The sequence below is a fragment of the Cervus elaphus genome, chromosome 4 (genome assembly GCF_910594005.1).
Source record: "Cervus elaphus chromosome 4, mCerEla1.1, whole genome shotgun sequence".
NCBI lineage: Eukaryota > Metazoa > Chordata > Mammalia > Artiodactyla > Cervidae > Cervus > Cervus elaphus.
In genome coordinates this window covers 19,771,871-19,786,029 of record NC_057818.1, presented here as the reverse complement: position 1 = coordinate 19,786,029, position 14,159 = coordinate 19,771,871, and the positions used below count along the sequence as shown (strand labels likewise).

The 14,159-nt window shown below is 57.4% G+C and overlaps 1 protein-coding gene and 2 long non-coding RNA genes across 3 annotated transcripts in view; 2 read left to right on the top strand and 1 right to left on the bottom strand.

The window, feature by feature from the left end:
* The window catches only part of LOC122690579, a 111,541-nt gene extending 104,131 nt beyond the window's left edge, over positions 1-7,410 (top strand). The window contains exon 3 of the long non-coding RNA XR_006340053.1: positions 7,136-7,410. This is a non-coding gene — a long non-coding RNA (uncharacterized LOC122690579). The remainder of the gene's footprint in view (positions 1-7,135) is intronic.
* LOC122690587 lies at positions 6,139-8,887 on the bottom strand. Its single transcript, XR_006340054.1, has 3 exons — positions 8,797-8,887; positions 6,567-6,657; positions 6,139-6,266 (listed from the first exon to the last, which is right to left on the bottom strand). It is a non-coding gene; the product is annotated as an uncharacterized LOC122690587 (long non-coding RNA).
* A 3,275-nt stretch (positions 8,888-12,162) lies between these two features.
* The window catches only part of ZNF423 (zinc finger protein 423), a 343,660-nt gene continuing 341,663 nt past the window's right edge, over positions 12,163-14,159 (top strand). Inside the window, exon 1 of the mRNA XM_043898405.1 lies at positions 12,163-12,938. Coding sequence (XP_043754340.1) covers positions 12,899-12,938 — 40 coding nt within the window. The 5' untranslated portion in view covers positions 12,163-12,898. The remainder of the gene's footprint in view (positions 12,939-14,159) is intronic.

Here is a 14,159-nt window from a genome sequence, read left to right as displayed (position 1 = left end):
CCTGGTGGGCTACAGTCTGTGGAGTGGTAAAGAGTTGGACAAGACTGAGCGACATTCACTTTCACTTTGGCCTCCCAGCCCCTCCCTCTGAAGGCGCCCCTTCCTTTCTGCACCCACTCTTCCAATGAAAGCAGCAGCCATCAGGGAGAGGGAAGCGAAAAAGAGGGCAGAGCTTTGGTCTTGAGCTTCCTTGGCATCCTTGCAAAATGCAGCCCTTGCCACCTCCACTGCTTGTTCACAGGGTCCCTCCCCTAGGGTCAGATGGTAAAGAGGTGTTCAAGATCCCATATTTCAGCTAAAGCCCCTGGAGCTGCCCTCCTGAAGTGTGAATACCTATATAATGGAAGCTTGTCCAGCCCTGCTGGTTACCCAGGGAGCCCCCTTGACCACGTAGCAGCATTTTTAAATAAGAGGGACTTGAGTCTGGTTAAGGGCTTACCCAATAGTTCAGTGGGTAAGGAATCCGCCTGCTATGCAGGAGACACAGGAGATGCGGGTTCGATCCCTGGGTAAGGAAGATCCCCTGGTGTGGGAAATGGCAACCCACTCCAGTATTTTGGCCTGGGAAATCTCATGGATAGAGAAACCTGGCAGACTACAGTCCATGGGGTCGCAAAGAGTTGGACACGACTGAGTATGCAAGCATCTATCCATTCAAAAAGGTCTAGCTAGGACATCTGACTTGAAGCTACATTTGAGTAAGATTGCGCAAACATCAGTTGTCCCTATCAAAGACCGTCCCCTCTCCAAAGCGGTAAATTTTATAACAAGTATTGGGGGCAAATGGACATCTCCTATATTATTTTCTGCTTGTTTGAAATTCTCCCTAGTTAAAAATGAAAACAAAAGGATTTAGGAGTTGATGAAGATTTGGGGGAAGGAGAACGGCAACCTACATTCTTCTTGCCTGGAGTATTCCTGAGGAGCCTGGAGAGCTACAGTCCATGGGATCACAAAGAATAGGACACTACAATCCCTCTCCACAAACTTGACACCTGATACAATTGTCTGCAGTTCCCAGATACCATCTTTATCTCTGTATCTGCCTATCTATGTCTTTCTAAACATCTATCTATCTAAAATCAACACATCACCACTCCGCTTCAGGCAAGGTGTGGAAATTGGAAGTAATTGACTGTGCAGTGGAAAGCTTCCAGCTTTGGAAGGAAGTCCACCTTGATTTCCATCCTGGCTCTGTCCCTTAAGGGCTGTGTGGCCTTAGATCAGTGAGTGACACAGCCTCTCTGACCCTCTGTTCTCACCTGTGAAGGGAGATAATCACAGCGTGTGGGCATCAACATGAGCACTGAAGGAAGAGCTCTCTGCAGGATGTCCCAGCTGGGCCCTGGGAGTGGGTCACTGGAGGAAAAGGTGTGGCAAGGCGGGTAGCTTGTTCCTACCTTAGGCCAAGGGGAGAATGCTTCTGCACCCTCACCCTCATGGCCCCACTCCTTTGATCTGAGGCCCAGTTTGTGGGAAATCTGTGGGGTTTGGAGGTCAGAGAGGAGGAGAGTTTGTCCACCCTCCCCTCCCGCCGCCACCCTGCCGTGGGGACCAGGGCTCCTTCTTGCTCATGTGTTACCTCTGCCTCTGTGGTACCTGGGAGGCAGCAGGGGGCCGGGGTTCTTCTGAGGATGTATCAGACCCAGCAGGCAAAGGAAGTCACAAACTGTCCACCTCGGGCCCCACATCACTTAAAAACATAATTAAAATACTTACAACTCATTGTCAACGTTCATGAACAAGGGCACAGAAAGCTGTGTGGTTTGCATCTCACCTCTTTGCAAGGGTGTTCTCAGATTGCCTAGGGCTCTCCAGTCTCCTGGCCTCATCTGCCTGGTCAGTTTTGCTCTGGAGACAACAGTCTGTGACTCCAGCTAGACTCCCCACCCTGGAGAACTGAGGAACTGGGGTGTGCTGGGTGACCTGGGCAAGACAACCCGCAGCGATCAGTCCTCTTACCTCCCCTGGACTGGACATTTCCACAGGTCAGAGACCTTTCTGCCTTGCCTTTCTGCTGGATTCCCCAGCATGTGGTCCAGAACCCATCATGGAGCAGGCCTCAGAGGTTGCAAACAAATTTTCATTGGGTGAAGAAAATGAATCTTCATGTTTACAGGTAATTGAAGAAGACTTTTTTGAGTACTCTCCTAAGCACTTTACACATCGGCCTCTTTAATTCTCATGACAGCCCTACAAGGTAGGTACTGGCATAACCCCGTTTTCCACAGATGGGGAAACAGAGGCACAGAGGAATGAAATAACTTGCTGGGAGGCAGAGGAGCAGAGAGGCCAAAGCAGGTCATCTGTTTTGGGGCTGTCCATGAAAGGACACCCCTACCCCATCTGCCAACCTCAGGATATTAATGCTCCTCATGTGACCACCCTCCCACCCCCCCCCCACCCCCCCGAACATTTCTTCACTACCTAAGTCGGAATTGGGAGCCTTGGTTTTGGGCCAGCTCTGTCATTACTTGGGAATATAACCTTGGGCAAGTCTATTCCCATCCAGACATCAGTTTTCCCATCTGTCCAGCCGGGTGGTTGGACTAGATCCTCTCACTGGGCCCTTCCCAGTCTAAAGCCCTGAATCCTGTGACTGTTGAAGGGGGCCCCATCTTTCATTTTCTGCCCTAATGAACAGGCTCTCCAGAAGTCCTTGGCTTGGCTGGATGGCAGCTCTGCTCCCCGGGGCAGGAGAAGGTTTGGAGTGCTGGCAGAAGCTTCCCGAATCCTCCTCTCACTCCTGCTGTGGCCTTGGCTCAGGCTGGGGGCCCCAGTGCCTCTCCCAGTGGGTGCCGGAGGCTGGAGCCGCCTTTGTCTGCCGCAGGAGGCCAGCCAGGCGGCTGCGGCTGCAACCGGCCTCTGCCCAGGCCTGGGAGATGGTTTTTTTTCCCTGTGTGTTGCAGCTGGGACCGTTTATAATAGGAAAAAAAAAAAAAAGAGAGCGAGTGAGAGAATGACCAGGCCAGCCGGCTGGAAAATAAAGAGACTTAAAAAGAAAAGGGCTAGGCTGTTCTTCTCCTGTGGAGGCTTTGGTTAAGCAGAAAGTTTTAGTTCCTTTCTGAAAGGCATTTGGGCTTTTGAAGTCCCCTGCGGGAGCTCCCTCTGGCCCCTGGGAAGCCAGGCCCTGGCATGTCCCAATGTGAACGACCAGGATGGGGCTGGGGCACTCAGAGGAGGCAACAACAGGCGCTGGGAAATACCGCCCCAGGCTAGGTCCACTGGGCTCCCAGCAAAGCCCCCTTCTGCTTCCCGCCTAAGCCCCACCAGTTCTCTTTGGTGGTCTTTCTCTGCATTTCCTCTGCTCTCTCTGCCTTTTCTGTCTGGCCTGGCCCTGGTGGGGCCAAGGGAGGGAGCACACCTAGATCTGCTTCTTCATTTAGTCGGAGAACCAGAGGCATTTCACAAACAGGGAGACCGAGGCAGAGAGAGGGTTTGTCTGAGGTCACCCAGAGAACCTAAACTCACTGGGCAGCTCTTGTGTGTGCTTTGCCTGTGCTAACAGGAGCTGTGTTTCCCAGAGGGCTCAGGGGTAAAGAGTCCACCTGCCAAGCAGGAGAGGCAGGAGACGCTGGTTCAGTCCCTGGGCTGGGAAGATCCCCTGGAGGAGGAAACGGCAGTGCACTCCAGTACTCTTGGCTGGGAAATCCTAACCCACTCCAGTATTCTTGCCTGGGAAATCCCACGGACAGAGGAGCCTGGTGGACTACAGTCCATGGGGTCCCAAAGAGTTGGACATGACTGACCGACTGAGCATACATAGCACTGACAGTAGCTGACGTTTATTAAGCGCATACAGTACGAAAGGAGCTGGGAATGAATTTAGGAAACAGGCTTCCTCTTAGGGAAGCTGTCTGGTCAGCTCTCTTCTCTGGCCTTCGCTGATTCCCAGTCTCGCCAGTGAGGTCTCCTCCTCGTCAGCCCACCCCTCAGCAGGGTCATAGTCATCGCCCTCACTGAAGAAGAACCACAGTCAAAATGTAACATTTCTCAAGCGCTGACTGTGTCCCGTGCTATATGCCAGGCATGTGACGGCACTGCTCATTTCATGCCCTCCACACATGACTGAGGCAGGTCAATGGTGAGATTATCTTACAGTTCACAACCACCTATGCCATATTGGTGTTATTCTCTTGATTGCTTTGCCTGGGATTCAAATCAAGGCCTGTCTGACTCGAGAGGCTGAGCCCTTTCTCTGAGACCAGCCTCTATGCTTGCGGTGGCCCTGTGTGTCTTAGAGTCTGCCTCTGGCTTCTGGGGTCATCTTCCTTCTCCAGTCACCATCATTCACTGGGCATGAAGTGGGCACTGTGGCGTGAAGGAGATTCTTGTCAAAACCTGGGGATCTGCCCTGAAATAGCTCTCGATTTGACCTAGCTGGGTAGGCAAAGGTTTTTACCAGTTGGTCTCCGTTGTCCACCCAATGAACCATGTGAAAATGGTTGATTGCACAGAGATGTAGTGGGTACCTCTTCTGTATGCTGCACAAATTGAGTTTTCCTCCCAGTGTCCTAAGTTCTGAGCATTTGTGGGGCACCAGAAACAATGGGGAGCAGGGCAGGCTTATCCCTGATGATCTCACTTCCCCCCTTCCTACTTGTGGGCTTTGGGTCCTTAATTGGATGTGCCCAATGCAGGGGCCAAGGGCTTCCCAGGTGGTGCTAGTGGTAAAGAACCCGCCTGCCAATTCAGGAGACTTAAGAGACACGGGTTCGATCCCTGGGTCAGGAAGATCCCCTGGAGAAGGAAATGGCAACCCACCCCAGTATTCTCGCCTGGAGAATCCCATGGACAGAGGAGCCTGGCAGGCTACAGTCTGTAGGGTTGCACAGAGTCGGACACAGCACAAGGCATAGTGCGGGGACCACACAGGCTGATGCTCGTCTGAAATCCCCACGGTGTTTCTTTTAGGCCTGGACCCCTAATAGGTTCTTTTCATGATGCTAGTGGATGGGAGGGAAAAGGGTGCGTGCACAGGAAACAACCCAATATCGCTTTTTTTTTTTTTCTCAAAATTATCTTAGTGAGTTTGGTCGTGCACACTCTTAGGTCTTCTTTGTAAATAATAGTGGTCACAAAAGGGGTTGGAAGTGGGTCAGCATTTGTTTTTCTTTTTTTGAAAATTGCATTTACTCACGGCTGTGCTGGCTCCTTGTTGCAGCACGGTCTTTTCTTCGGTTGCGGCAAGCGGCGGTGAGGGGAGCTGCTCTCTAGTTGTGGTGCTCAGGCCTCTCATTGTGGTGGCTTCTCTTGTTGCAGAGCACAGGCTCTCGGGCTTCAGAAGCTGTGGATCCCAGGCTCCAGAGCACAGGTTCAATAGCAGTGGCACACGGGCTTAGTTGCTCCACGGCATGCGGGAATCTTCCCAGACCAGGGATCAAACCTGTATCTCCCACATTGGCAGGTGGATTCTTTACCACTGAGCCACCAGGGAAGTCCCAGCGTTTGCTCTTCTTGCCTGTCTCCACCAGGTGATGGTGAACACAAGTCTCTGGCCAAATTCTGCCTCGCACCCAAAGTTGTGAAAGCAGGATCACCCCAAGACAAAACGGGTCCTATAACCACTTCTGATGTGAGAGGTAACGCTCCAAACAAGCCCCATCTCACTGCCAGGCAGGATGCTATATCCTCTGCTGGGTACCCTGCAGTGAGACCTTATTTCTGATGGTGAGACCTAGGACCCTGAAAGGATGAAGCCTGGGGGTGAGGGGAGGGAAGGGGTTTCCCCTAAGGGGACAGATTACCCCAGCCTCACCAGATTCATTCTTCCAGTGCGGGCAAGGTGGGGGGCATCTCTAGAACACTGTGCTCAACTGTACCTTGAATGCCTTGAATTCCACCAATGAAAGCCCATATCTAACACTTTTCTGAACGTCTTGTTGCTAATTAGTAAAACACTGGTGGCTGATGGAGCTAAAGGCCTTGTGGCTAAAGGCCTTGTGACTAGTTCTGAAATGTGCCCCTGCCTGATATAACCACTCCCATTCAAGTTTAGAAAGCTGGACATGTATCATATTCATGATACACCGGATTTTTTTTTTTTTAATCAAAGTGAATCACAAAACCATTGGAAAAGAAGCATTTTGAGAGTGACTGCAGGTTTGCGTGTGCCGCATCCTGGGGCAGTCAGAGGTCGTCTGGGTGGAGGTCTCAGGGCCGGGTCAGGAATGTCAAGCTTTCCCAGCGTGTGAGTCCACGGGGACCCTCATGTCAAGTTGGTTTCTTTGTCGCCTTGTGGGTGTTCTCTGCAAAGACTGCTGACGCTTGAAGAATTAAATAATTATAATAATAATGATAAAATAGAAATGGCTTTCCCAGCTGAACAGAAACTGGAGAAGACAAGGAGGTTCCCACACCCGACTTATTGTTTTTGGCCCTCTACTCCCTCAGCTCCGGGGACACAGCTGTCTGGGCCTGCTGCTGGCCACTTTGAATTGTGGTCATGGGCGGGGGACACTGGGGACCCTTGGGGAATTTCAGGAGCATCTGTAGGGATTTCCCTCCCCAAAACACCAGGCTGAGAACCAAGAGCAGAGAAAGGGACTCTTTCCATTTTGACTTACTCTGTTCTGCAGTCTCAGAAGCTTCCAGACCAAGCCATGTGAAAGGACTCCTCAGTGTTGCAAAGCCAGTTGTGGAGGCAGGAACACCTGACTGGTGGGTGGAGGCCAGTTCATAGTCAAGGCGACAGGCTGTCTCCTGATAGATTCAACCACGGGGCATAGTCATTGCTTCCTGGGTACCCTCAGGATAGGAGTGCCCAGGAAAACCTGGTTCCACAAGTAGTGGGTCATTACCATGAAACAAAAATGTAAAAGAGAAAAAGGAACAATCAAGTCCTCTGGAACACAGAGCCTTCTCCATAGACCTAACGAAAACTTCTAGAAAGCAGCAGCCCAGGGAAGGAGGTGCTTGCCGGTGCAAGGAGGGAATTTGTAATTGTGTGATTGGTGTCTCTCCCTAGAAATATTTTTGAACTTGAGGATTGGTAAAGGGGAGAGACAGGAAGGGAAAGGAAGGAAGCCTCGTGATCTTCCCTTGGTCATGTGGGCCAGACCAGCAACACTTAACTAACAAGAGATCTTTGGGACAACCCCATGAGATTCACGTTCTCTATATTCCCATTTTGCAGATGAGAAAATGGAGGAACAGAGTCCCTTCTTGAGGTCTCCCTGGAGGTAATGAGAGAGACTGGACTAGAAGATGGATGAGATCGGTTCCAAGCCTGGCAACCCCTGTCTCTTTGGGCCCTTAGCTCTGAACTGTGACAACTTTCCCTTGGAATCACCCAGTTCCTTTCCACGTCTGGCCCTTTTACGTGCACTGTCCCCCCCACCAGGAGCTCCGTTCTCTGTCCTTTCCCCTGACTTCTTCCTCCTCCTCCAGGCTCTTGGCCAGACCACCACTGGGACCCTCTGATTTTTGGCCTCATTTGCACTATATTTTTCATTCTCAGGATTGTTCAAAACGGTAATTAAATAATTATTTATGTGGCCATTTATTAAAAAGTCAGCCTCTGCATCAGAGAGCAAGACCCAGCAGGGAGAGACTGTGGTCCTTCTTGTTCACTGTCTTATCCTCAGTTTGGGCACACAGTAGGCATGCAATGAATAAATGATGGTTGAATAAACCAACAACAAAGGAATGAACTTATTTCCTGGGGGGAACTAGGGGTTCATCTTCCCTCTCCAAAATAACTGTTTCTTACAGGCTGATGCAAATTTTTCCAGTGGAGAGTGTGACTCTCAAGTTATTAAAATGGTAAACAGGGACTTCCCTGTGGTCCAGTGGTTAAGAATCTGCCTTGCAATGCAGGGAACATGGGTTGGATCCCTGGTCGGGAATTAAGAGTCCACATGCTGCAGGGCAACCTAGTTGGAGTACTGCAACTACTAAGCCCATGCTTTAGAGAGACTGTGCGCTGCAACAAAAGAAAGTCCATGGCCTGTGCGCCCCAAGGAAGACCCAGAGCAGCCAAAAACAAACAAACAAACAAGCTAGCAAACAAAAGAAAACAAAGATCACAAATTCCAAATTGTATATATTCAGGTGTCATTTAATCTAAGTGTATGCATGTGTGTGTGTGTGTAGTGGGAGAATTCAGTCATCTGGTCACTCATTGCGAAGTACCTCTAGAACAACTCTGGAGACTTCTCAAGGATACTAGTGTAGAGGTCAAAACGAACCCTATCTCATTTTACTTTATTGTCTTACCTTGTTTTCTGTCACCCACAGCCCCTCCTGCATTCACCAGACTGTTCTGGAGTATGCTTGCTTCTTTCTGAACTCAAGGAGGAACCTCATTTGCTGTGTGTCTGAGGATACATCATTAGAAGCGAGCCGAATTGGAGGGGAAAGGGTAGCACCTTGGGTGAGAGGCGCCCTGTCCTCTGGCGAAGTTGCCCATTTATGTCTCGAGTAAGGTCTTGTGCCGTGCTGTGCTATGCTTAGTCACTCAGTTGTGTCTGACTCATTGCGACCCCATGGACTGTAGCCCACCAGGCTCCTCTGTCCATGGGAATTCTCCAGGCAAGGATACTGGAGTGGGTTGCCATGCCCTCCTCCAGGGGATCTTCCCAACCCAGAAAGAACCCAGGTCTCCCACATTGCAGGCGGATTCTTTACCGCCTGAGCCACCAGAGCCAAGAATACTGGAGTGGGTAGCCTGTCCCTTCTCCAGGGGATCTTCCTGACCCAGGAATCAAGCTGGGGTCTCCTACACTGGGACCCCTACAAGCTGGGGTCTCAGCTTTACCAGCTGAGCTATCAGGGAAGCTCCGAGCAAGGTCTTACCTGTTTTCAAAAAGGTTAACTTGTCTTTTCTCTTGCATTTATGATGGCGGCTCCTTAGTTTACAAAGGGTTTTTCCCAGCCTCTTCTTTGGATCAGGCAGAAACAGCTGTCCCCTTGGCAGATAAGGAAGAAGCAGCCATAGGGGGACTTTCTCATGGTAGGAGGGGCCCAGACTCCTGGATCCCCTGTAGGAAGTTAGGCAGGTGGGGTACAAAACGTCCTCTGAAAATGACCTTTTTCTGCTCTCAGGTCTCCAAGGCTGGTGAGGAGCGGAGCCCAGGCGGCAGGCAGCTAGCCCTGCCCTCAGCCCTGTGCCCCTTGAGACCCTTTCAGTAGGAGCTCCCGGAGTTCTGCTGCTCTGGAATTTTCCTTAAAATATCATTATTTCTGGAAGGACTTAAAAATGAAACAAGCTGCTCAGAAAGCGGGCCGGGTGAGGCAGGGACGAGGTGGGGCTCCCTTGGCACCCTGACTGCCACTGAGCTGGGAGAAGGCAGCCAGGTCTTGGGGCGGGGGGTGGGCCTCGGGACGCGAACGTGCGCGACGGCGACGCTGGGGACGGTGATCAAAAAACTTTGTGCAGATCTCCAGGACCTGCCGCCCTTATGCATTAGTGCCCTCGTGGATAGACTATCGCCTGCCCCCCATCCTGTTACCCCTGCCTCTGCCCTCTGGGCCTTCCGCAGTTCCCCAGGGTGGAAAAAGGGCAGCGCCGCGGGTCTCCAGCCAGTCCTCGCTGCCCGGTGACCCCTCCTTTCCTCCAGCAGCCCCTTCCCCACCACGCGCTCCTTTGGCCCACCCCGCTCCCTCTCTCCCGGCTCCCGGCTGGGCACGATCCGCAGTCTCCAGCCCCCCAGAGAGCCCGGGAGGGCGAGCCGGGGGCTGTTCTCCGCCCCCTCCCCCTAGGAGAGGCAGCCCGCGGCGGGGGCACCCCGGAGCCGCGGCCAATCGCCCCCCTCCCCCAGCGTGTGCCATCTGCCGCCTGTCAGCCTCTCTCCGCGGGCCGCGATCCCAGGCGCCGGCGGGGGTGGGGAGCTGCTGCTTCGGCCCCTCCTTCCTGGCTCCTTCCCAGGCGCCTCGCGGCCTCTGCCCTCGCTGTGGCCCGTGGCACCCCTTCTCCTTTTCACCCCGGCCGTCCCTGAGCTGCGGGCGGCGGCTCCCGTTCCCCTCTGGGAAGGCCCAGAGATGCTGGACACTCTAGGACGCAGGAGCTGGGGACGCAGGGACCCGGGGCGGGGGCGGCAGCCCTCATGGAGGGCGGGGGCAGCTCTCAGAGCCTGAGTCCCAGTCAGGGGACGGCTCTGTCCTGGCCCTAGCCCCTCTCGGGACACTCGCTATCGGTCTCCTGGTGGCAGGGTGTATGCCTCGGAGGCGTCGCGTTTCGCTGGTCGCCCGACTCTACCTCGGAGACGGCCTTGAGCGCGCTAGCTTGGTTTTCTCCCCGGATCCTGCCTCAAGGCCCATCCCAGCCAGCCCCCCAGCCGCTGGGGAGGCGGGGGTGGCATCTACCTCTGCTATCAGCCCAGCACGGGGTCGGGACCCGGAGGCCCAGAGAGGCGAGCGGGGCTGAGCGGGACTTCGAAGCTCGCCGAGGGGGGCGCGGGCCCGGCTGGCGGGCGGGCTGGGAAACTGCGGGGCGCAGGCGCCCTGTTTAGGGAAGGCGCCGTTGCCCGGCCGGCCCCAGCGCGGCTTTCGGCGGGCAGCAGGTTCTTCCGTGAAAGGTTGCCCTGGGTAACTCGTCTCCGAGGGGACACAGCCCTCCCCTCTCCAAGTGGCAACTTATCGATCCGCGAGATTGATAACCCTCAGCGCCGCGCCGCGCACTCGCTCCGCTCTCCCAGCTCTGGGGCTCGCCGGCCCAAGGTGGCGCCACTCGCCCAAGGAAGGGCGGGGTGGGCGGGCGGGAGATGTCGGGTCGTTTGACCCACCCTGAACCTGGCCTCCTGCAGCTTGTGGGGGACGGAGGAGACTAGAAACGGTTTAGGGGAGCCGCCTGAAGAAGACTTCCTAAATCTGAGCCCTTCCCCTGGAGGCTCCAAGACCCAAGTCTCGACCTGTTCAAGAGCTGTTAGGACCCGAGGCGCCCCCTGGTGGCTGGGGCAAAACTTTATGTCAAGTAGAAGCGGGTCTATTAATCTCGGGAGGAGGAAGTGCTACTGCAATGGTTGGGGCTAAGGTGATTTCTTTACAGTATTAGCGAAGAAGCGTGCAACCAGACGCGGGAACTCTACAGATTCAGGTGTTGGGGTGGAAAAGATTTAGCCCAGTAGAGTAACAGTTTCTGGATATGGGGCAGGAATGGTCTTCAAACACCGATTGATGGGCAGAATCCGACAAGGAAAAACCAGGTTCACGGATAATGCATATACGTGGGGTACAATTTGCAGAGCTGGCAGTGCCAGGGCAATTCACCCCAGTGTGCTCCCCCCACCCCCCAGTTTCTTCACTTTTTGCAGTTTGTGATGCAAAGGTATCTTGGCTAGCTTGACAGCACGCGTGGGCCCTGTATCTGTTCCCTCCTCCCTTCCCCGGGGCCGCCAGCGCCGGAGTTGGGGCCCCGCGTGCCGGTGCGGTGCCCGTGCCCGCGCCGTGCCTGCCGCCGCCACCGCCGCGGTCCGGGTTTTGCGGGCGGCCGGAGCTGTATTTCCAGCGCTGTCCATCGCTCGGTGCTGTTGGCCCTCTCTCCGTCTGATCCGAGCCGGAGCAGTGCGGGGCGCCCCACGGGATCAGAGCGCTCCCCCGCCGGGACTCCGCTCCTCACATCCTCCTGCTGGGACCCGGCTACATTTCCAGCCAAGCCTGGCTTTATTATGTGTCTCTGCAGTGCAGCCCCAGCAGCCGGATCGGGAGGAGGAGAGCCAGCGACCACAAAGAAGACAGGAGCGCAAGGGAGGCTGGCGGGCGGGCCGGCGCCGGCTGGAGCGCGGAGGAGCCGGGGCGCAGCCGCCGCCGCCGCTGCCCGGGAGGACGGGAGCCCGGCCGCCGCCTGCTCGTCCTCCTCCTCCGCCGCCGCCTCCCGCCTCTCCGAGCCCCTGGTCCATGGAGGCAGCTAGCGGGGCCGGCGAATTGGCACCGGCCTGGGGATCGGCTGCGCGCCTCGCGCTGAGCACCGCAGCCCGAGGGCAGGCAGCGGCGGCCCGGCGCACGGGCTGAGCGATGCCCGGGGCACGGGCGCGCCTGCCTGCCGCCGCCTGAGCGCCCCCGCGCGCCCCTTCCTCCTCCGGGGGGCCGGCGCCGGACCGAGCCGAGAGCCAGAGAAGGGGGCGTGAGCCAGGGGCCCCGAGCTGCGGCTTCCGAGCGGCTGCGGCCGTTTCGAGCCCCCCAAGTAGGCTGAGTTGAGGGATCCCCGTCCTCATCCATCACAATCTCCAAACCCGGCGTTTGGGCATTTTAAAACCATTAATATTTATTATTATTTTTTTGGGCGGCAGGGGATAATTTGAAGGTTTTTTTTTTTTTCTTTTTCCGAGGGGTACTGAGCTTCCGCGCTCTCGACCGCCTCTCGGTCTCCTCCCCTCCAGAGACCCCCTCGACTCCAGCCCCGTCCCCCCTCCTCAGATGGGTTCATTGTGAGCTCCGCACCGGGCTGCGTAGCCGGACGCCTGCAAACTTTGCACAAAAATCCGGCAAGGGGAGGAGGAGGAGAAGGAGGAGGAGGGTGAGGGTGGCGGTGGGGTGGGGGAGGGAGGGAGGGGGCCGCAGGGGCCGGGGGCCGGCGGGGGGTGGGGAGGAGGAGGGGGGCGGCTTTTTTTTTTTTTTTTTGCATAACTCGGCTCGGCCGAGTGGCCTCCGGACTCCCCGCGCCGCTGGGACCGCCGCTGGGACCGAGAGCCCCCGGCTGCCGCATTGCAACAGGCAGGGCCCCGGCGCGCCCCCCGGGCCTCCCCCCGCCCCGGAGCGGCCTCGGCCGGCCCGGGCCGCCCCCCCCAGGGAGGCCGCCCCGGACCTGCGATCCGCTCCCCACAGCTGCCGACCCGGCTGCAAAAAAAAAAAGTTTCCGAGAGGCAGGAGGAGGAGAAGGGGGAGAAGGGCAGCCCGGAGCGGCAGGGGGCGGCGGGGGGAGCCGGCCGCGGAGGGCGACGGAGCGCCGGGAGCCCCGGACATGTCCAGGCGGAAGCAGGCGAAGCCGCGCTCGGTGAAAGGTGAGCGAGCGGGGCCCGGCGGAGGCGCGAGCGAGCGAGGAGGGAGGGAGCGAGGGAGGAGGGACCGGCGAGCGGGCGGGCGGCCGGGGACCCAAGCGAGCGAGCGGAGAGGAGGAGGAGGCGGCAGAGGAGGCGGAGGCGGAGGAGGAGGAAGAGGAGGGGGAGGAGGAAGCCGCGAGCGGGAGGCGGAGGCGGCGGAGGGGGCACAGCGCGGACACCCTAGCCGCCCGGACCCTCTCCGGGCCCGGCGCCGCCGCCCGCGGGGGACCCGGGCCTGGGGGCGCAGCCGAGGGGCCCTCGCTGCTCCCTCCGTGCGGGCCCCGGGCCCGCGTGGCCAATCAAGGGGTGCGGGCCCGACTTGGCGGGGATTGCGAATCTCGGCGGCGGCGGCGGCGGCGGCGGCGGGCGGGCGGCGGGAGGAAGGAAGAGGCGGTGAGGACCGGCGCCCAGGAGGCCGGTAGCTCCGAGGCCGCTCTCGCTGGGCCCGGGGCCTTGCCGCCTCTCCTCCGTCCACGCCTTGTCGCCCCGGGACGCCGTGGTCGTCGGGCGTTGCTGGCGCGCGCCGCGGGTCCCCGCCCTGGCCGCCGGGCGCCCCCTCCCTGCCCCCTGCCCAGGCCGCCCTCCCGGCCCGGGCCCCCACACTTCCTGCCTCCTCCACCGAGGCCGACCGGGCCGGGAGCCTCCGCCAGGAGTTCATTGTCTGCGCAGCGCCGGCGGGACGCGGGTCCCCAGGGGAGCGCAGCGGCTGCCGCGCGCGCCCCTCCGCCGAGAGCTCCCGGGACGCGACCCTGGGCACCTACACTCTCGACACCTAGGCCGGCTTCTCGAATCGGATCCCCGGAATGCACACTTTTGAGGACACACACACCCACACACCCACACACCACACACCTCTTCGTGTCCTTCCTTGCTTTGTATTTCTACCGAGCGCCTGCGGCCCGAGTGGGCCCCCTGGGGAGCAGAGGCCCCCGGGGAGATGACGCGGGAGGGCAACTGAGCTCCTCCCCTGCCCTTCTTTCCCCACCCGCTGGCCTCTCCAGGCCTCGCCTGCTGCTTTGTCCCGATTCCAGTCCCCCCGGGTGGGTGCCCGGCCTCCCGCCCGCGCTGGGAGATGATAGAGGAAGGACAGGATGAGAGCGGCTACATCTCTGGAGCCAAAAGTCCCGAGGCCCTTGTCCTCTCCCAACTCCCTTGATGACCTCTGGCCCGAGCCCAGCTCTG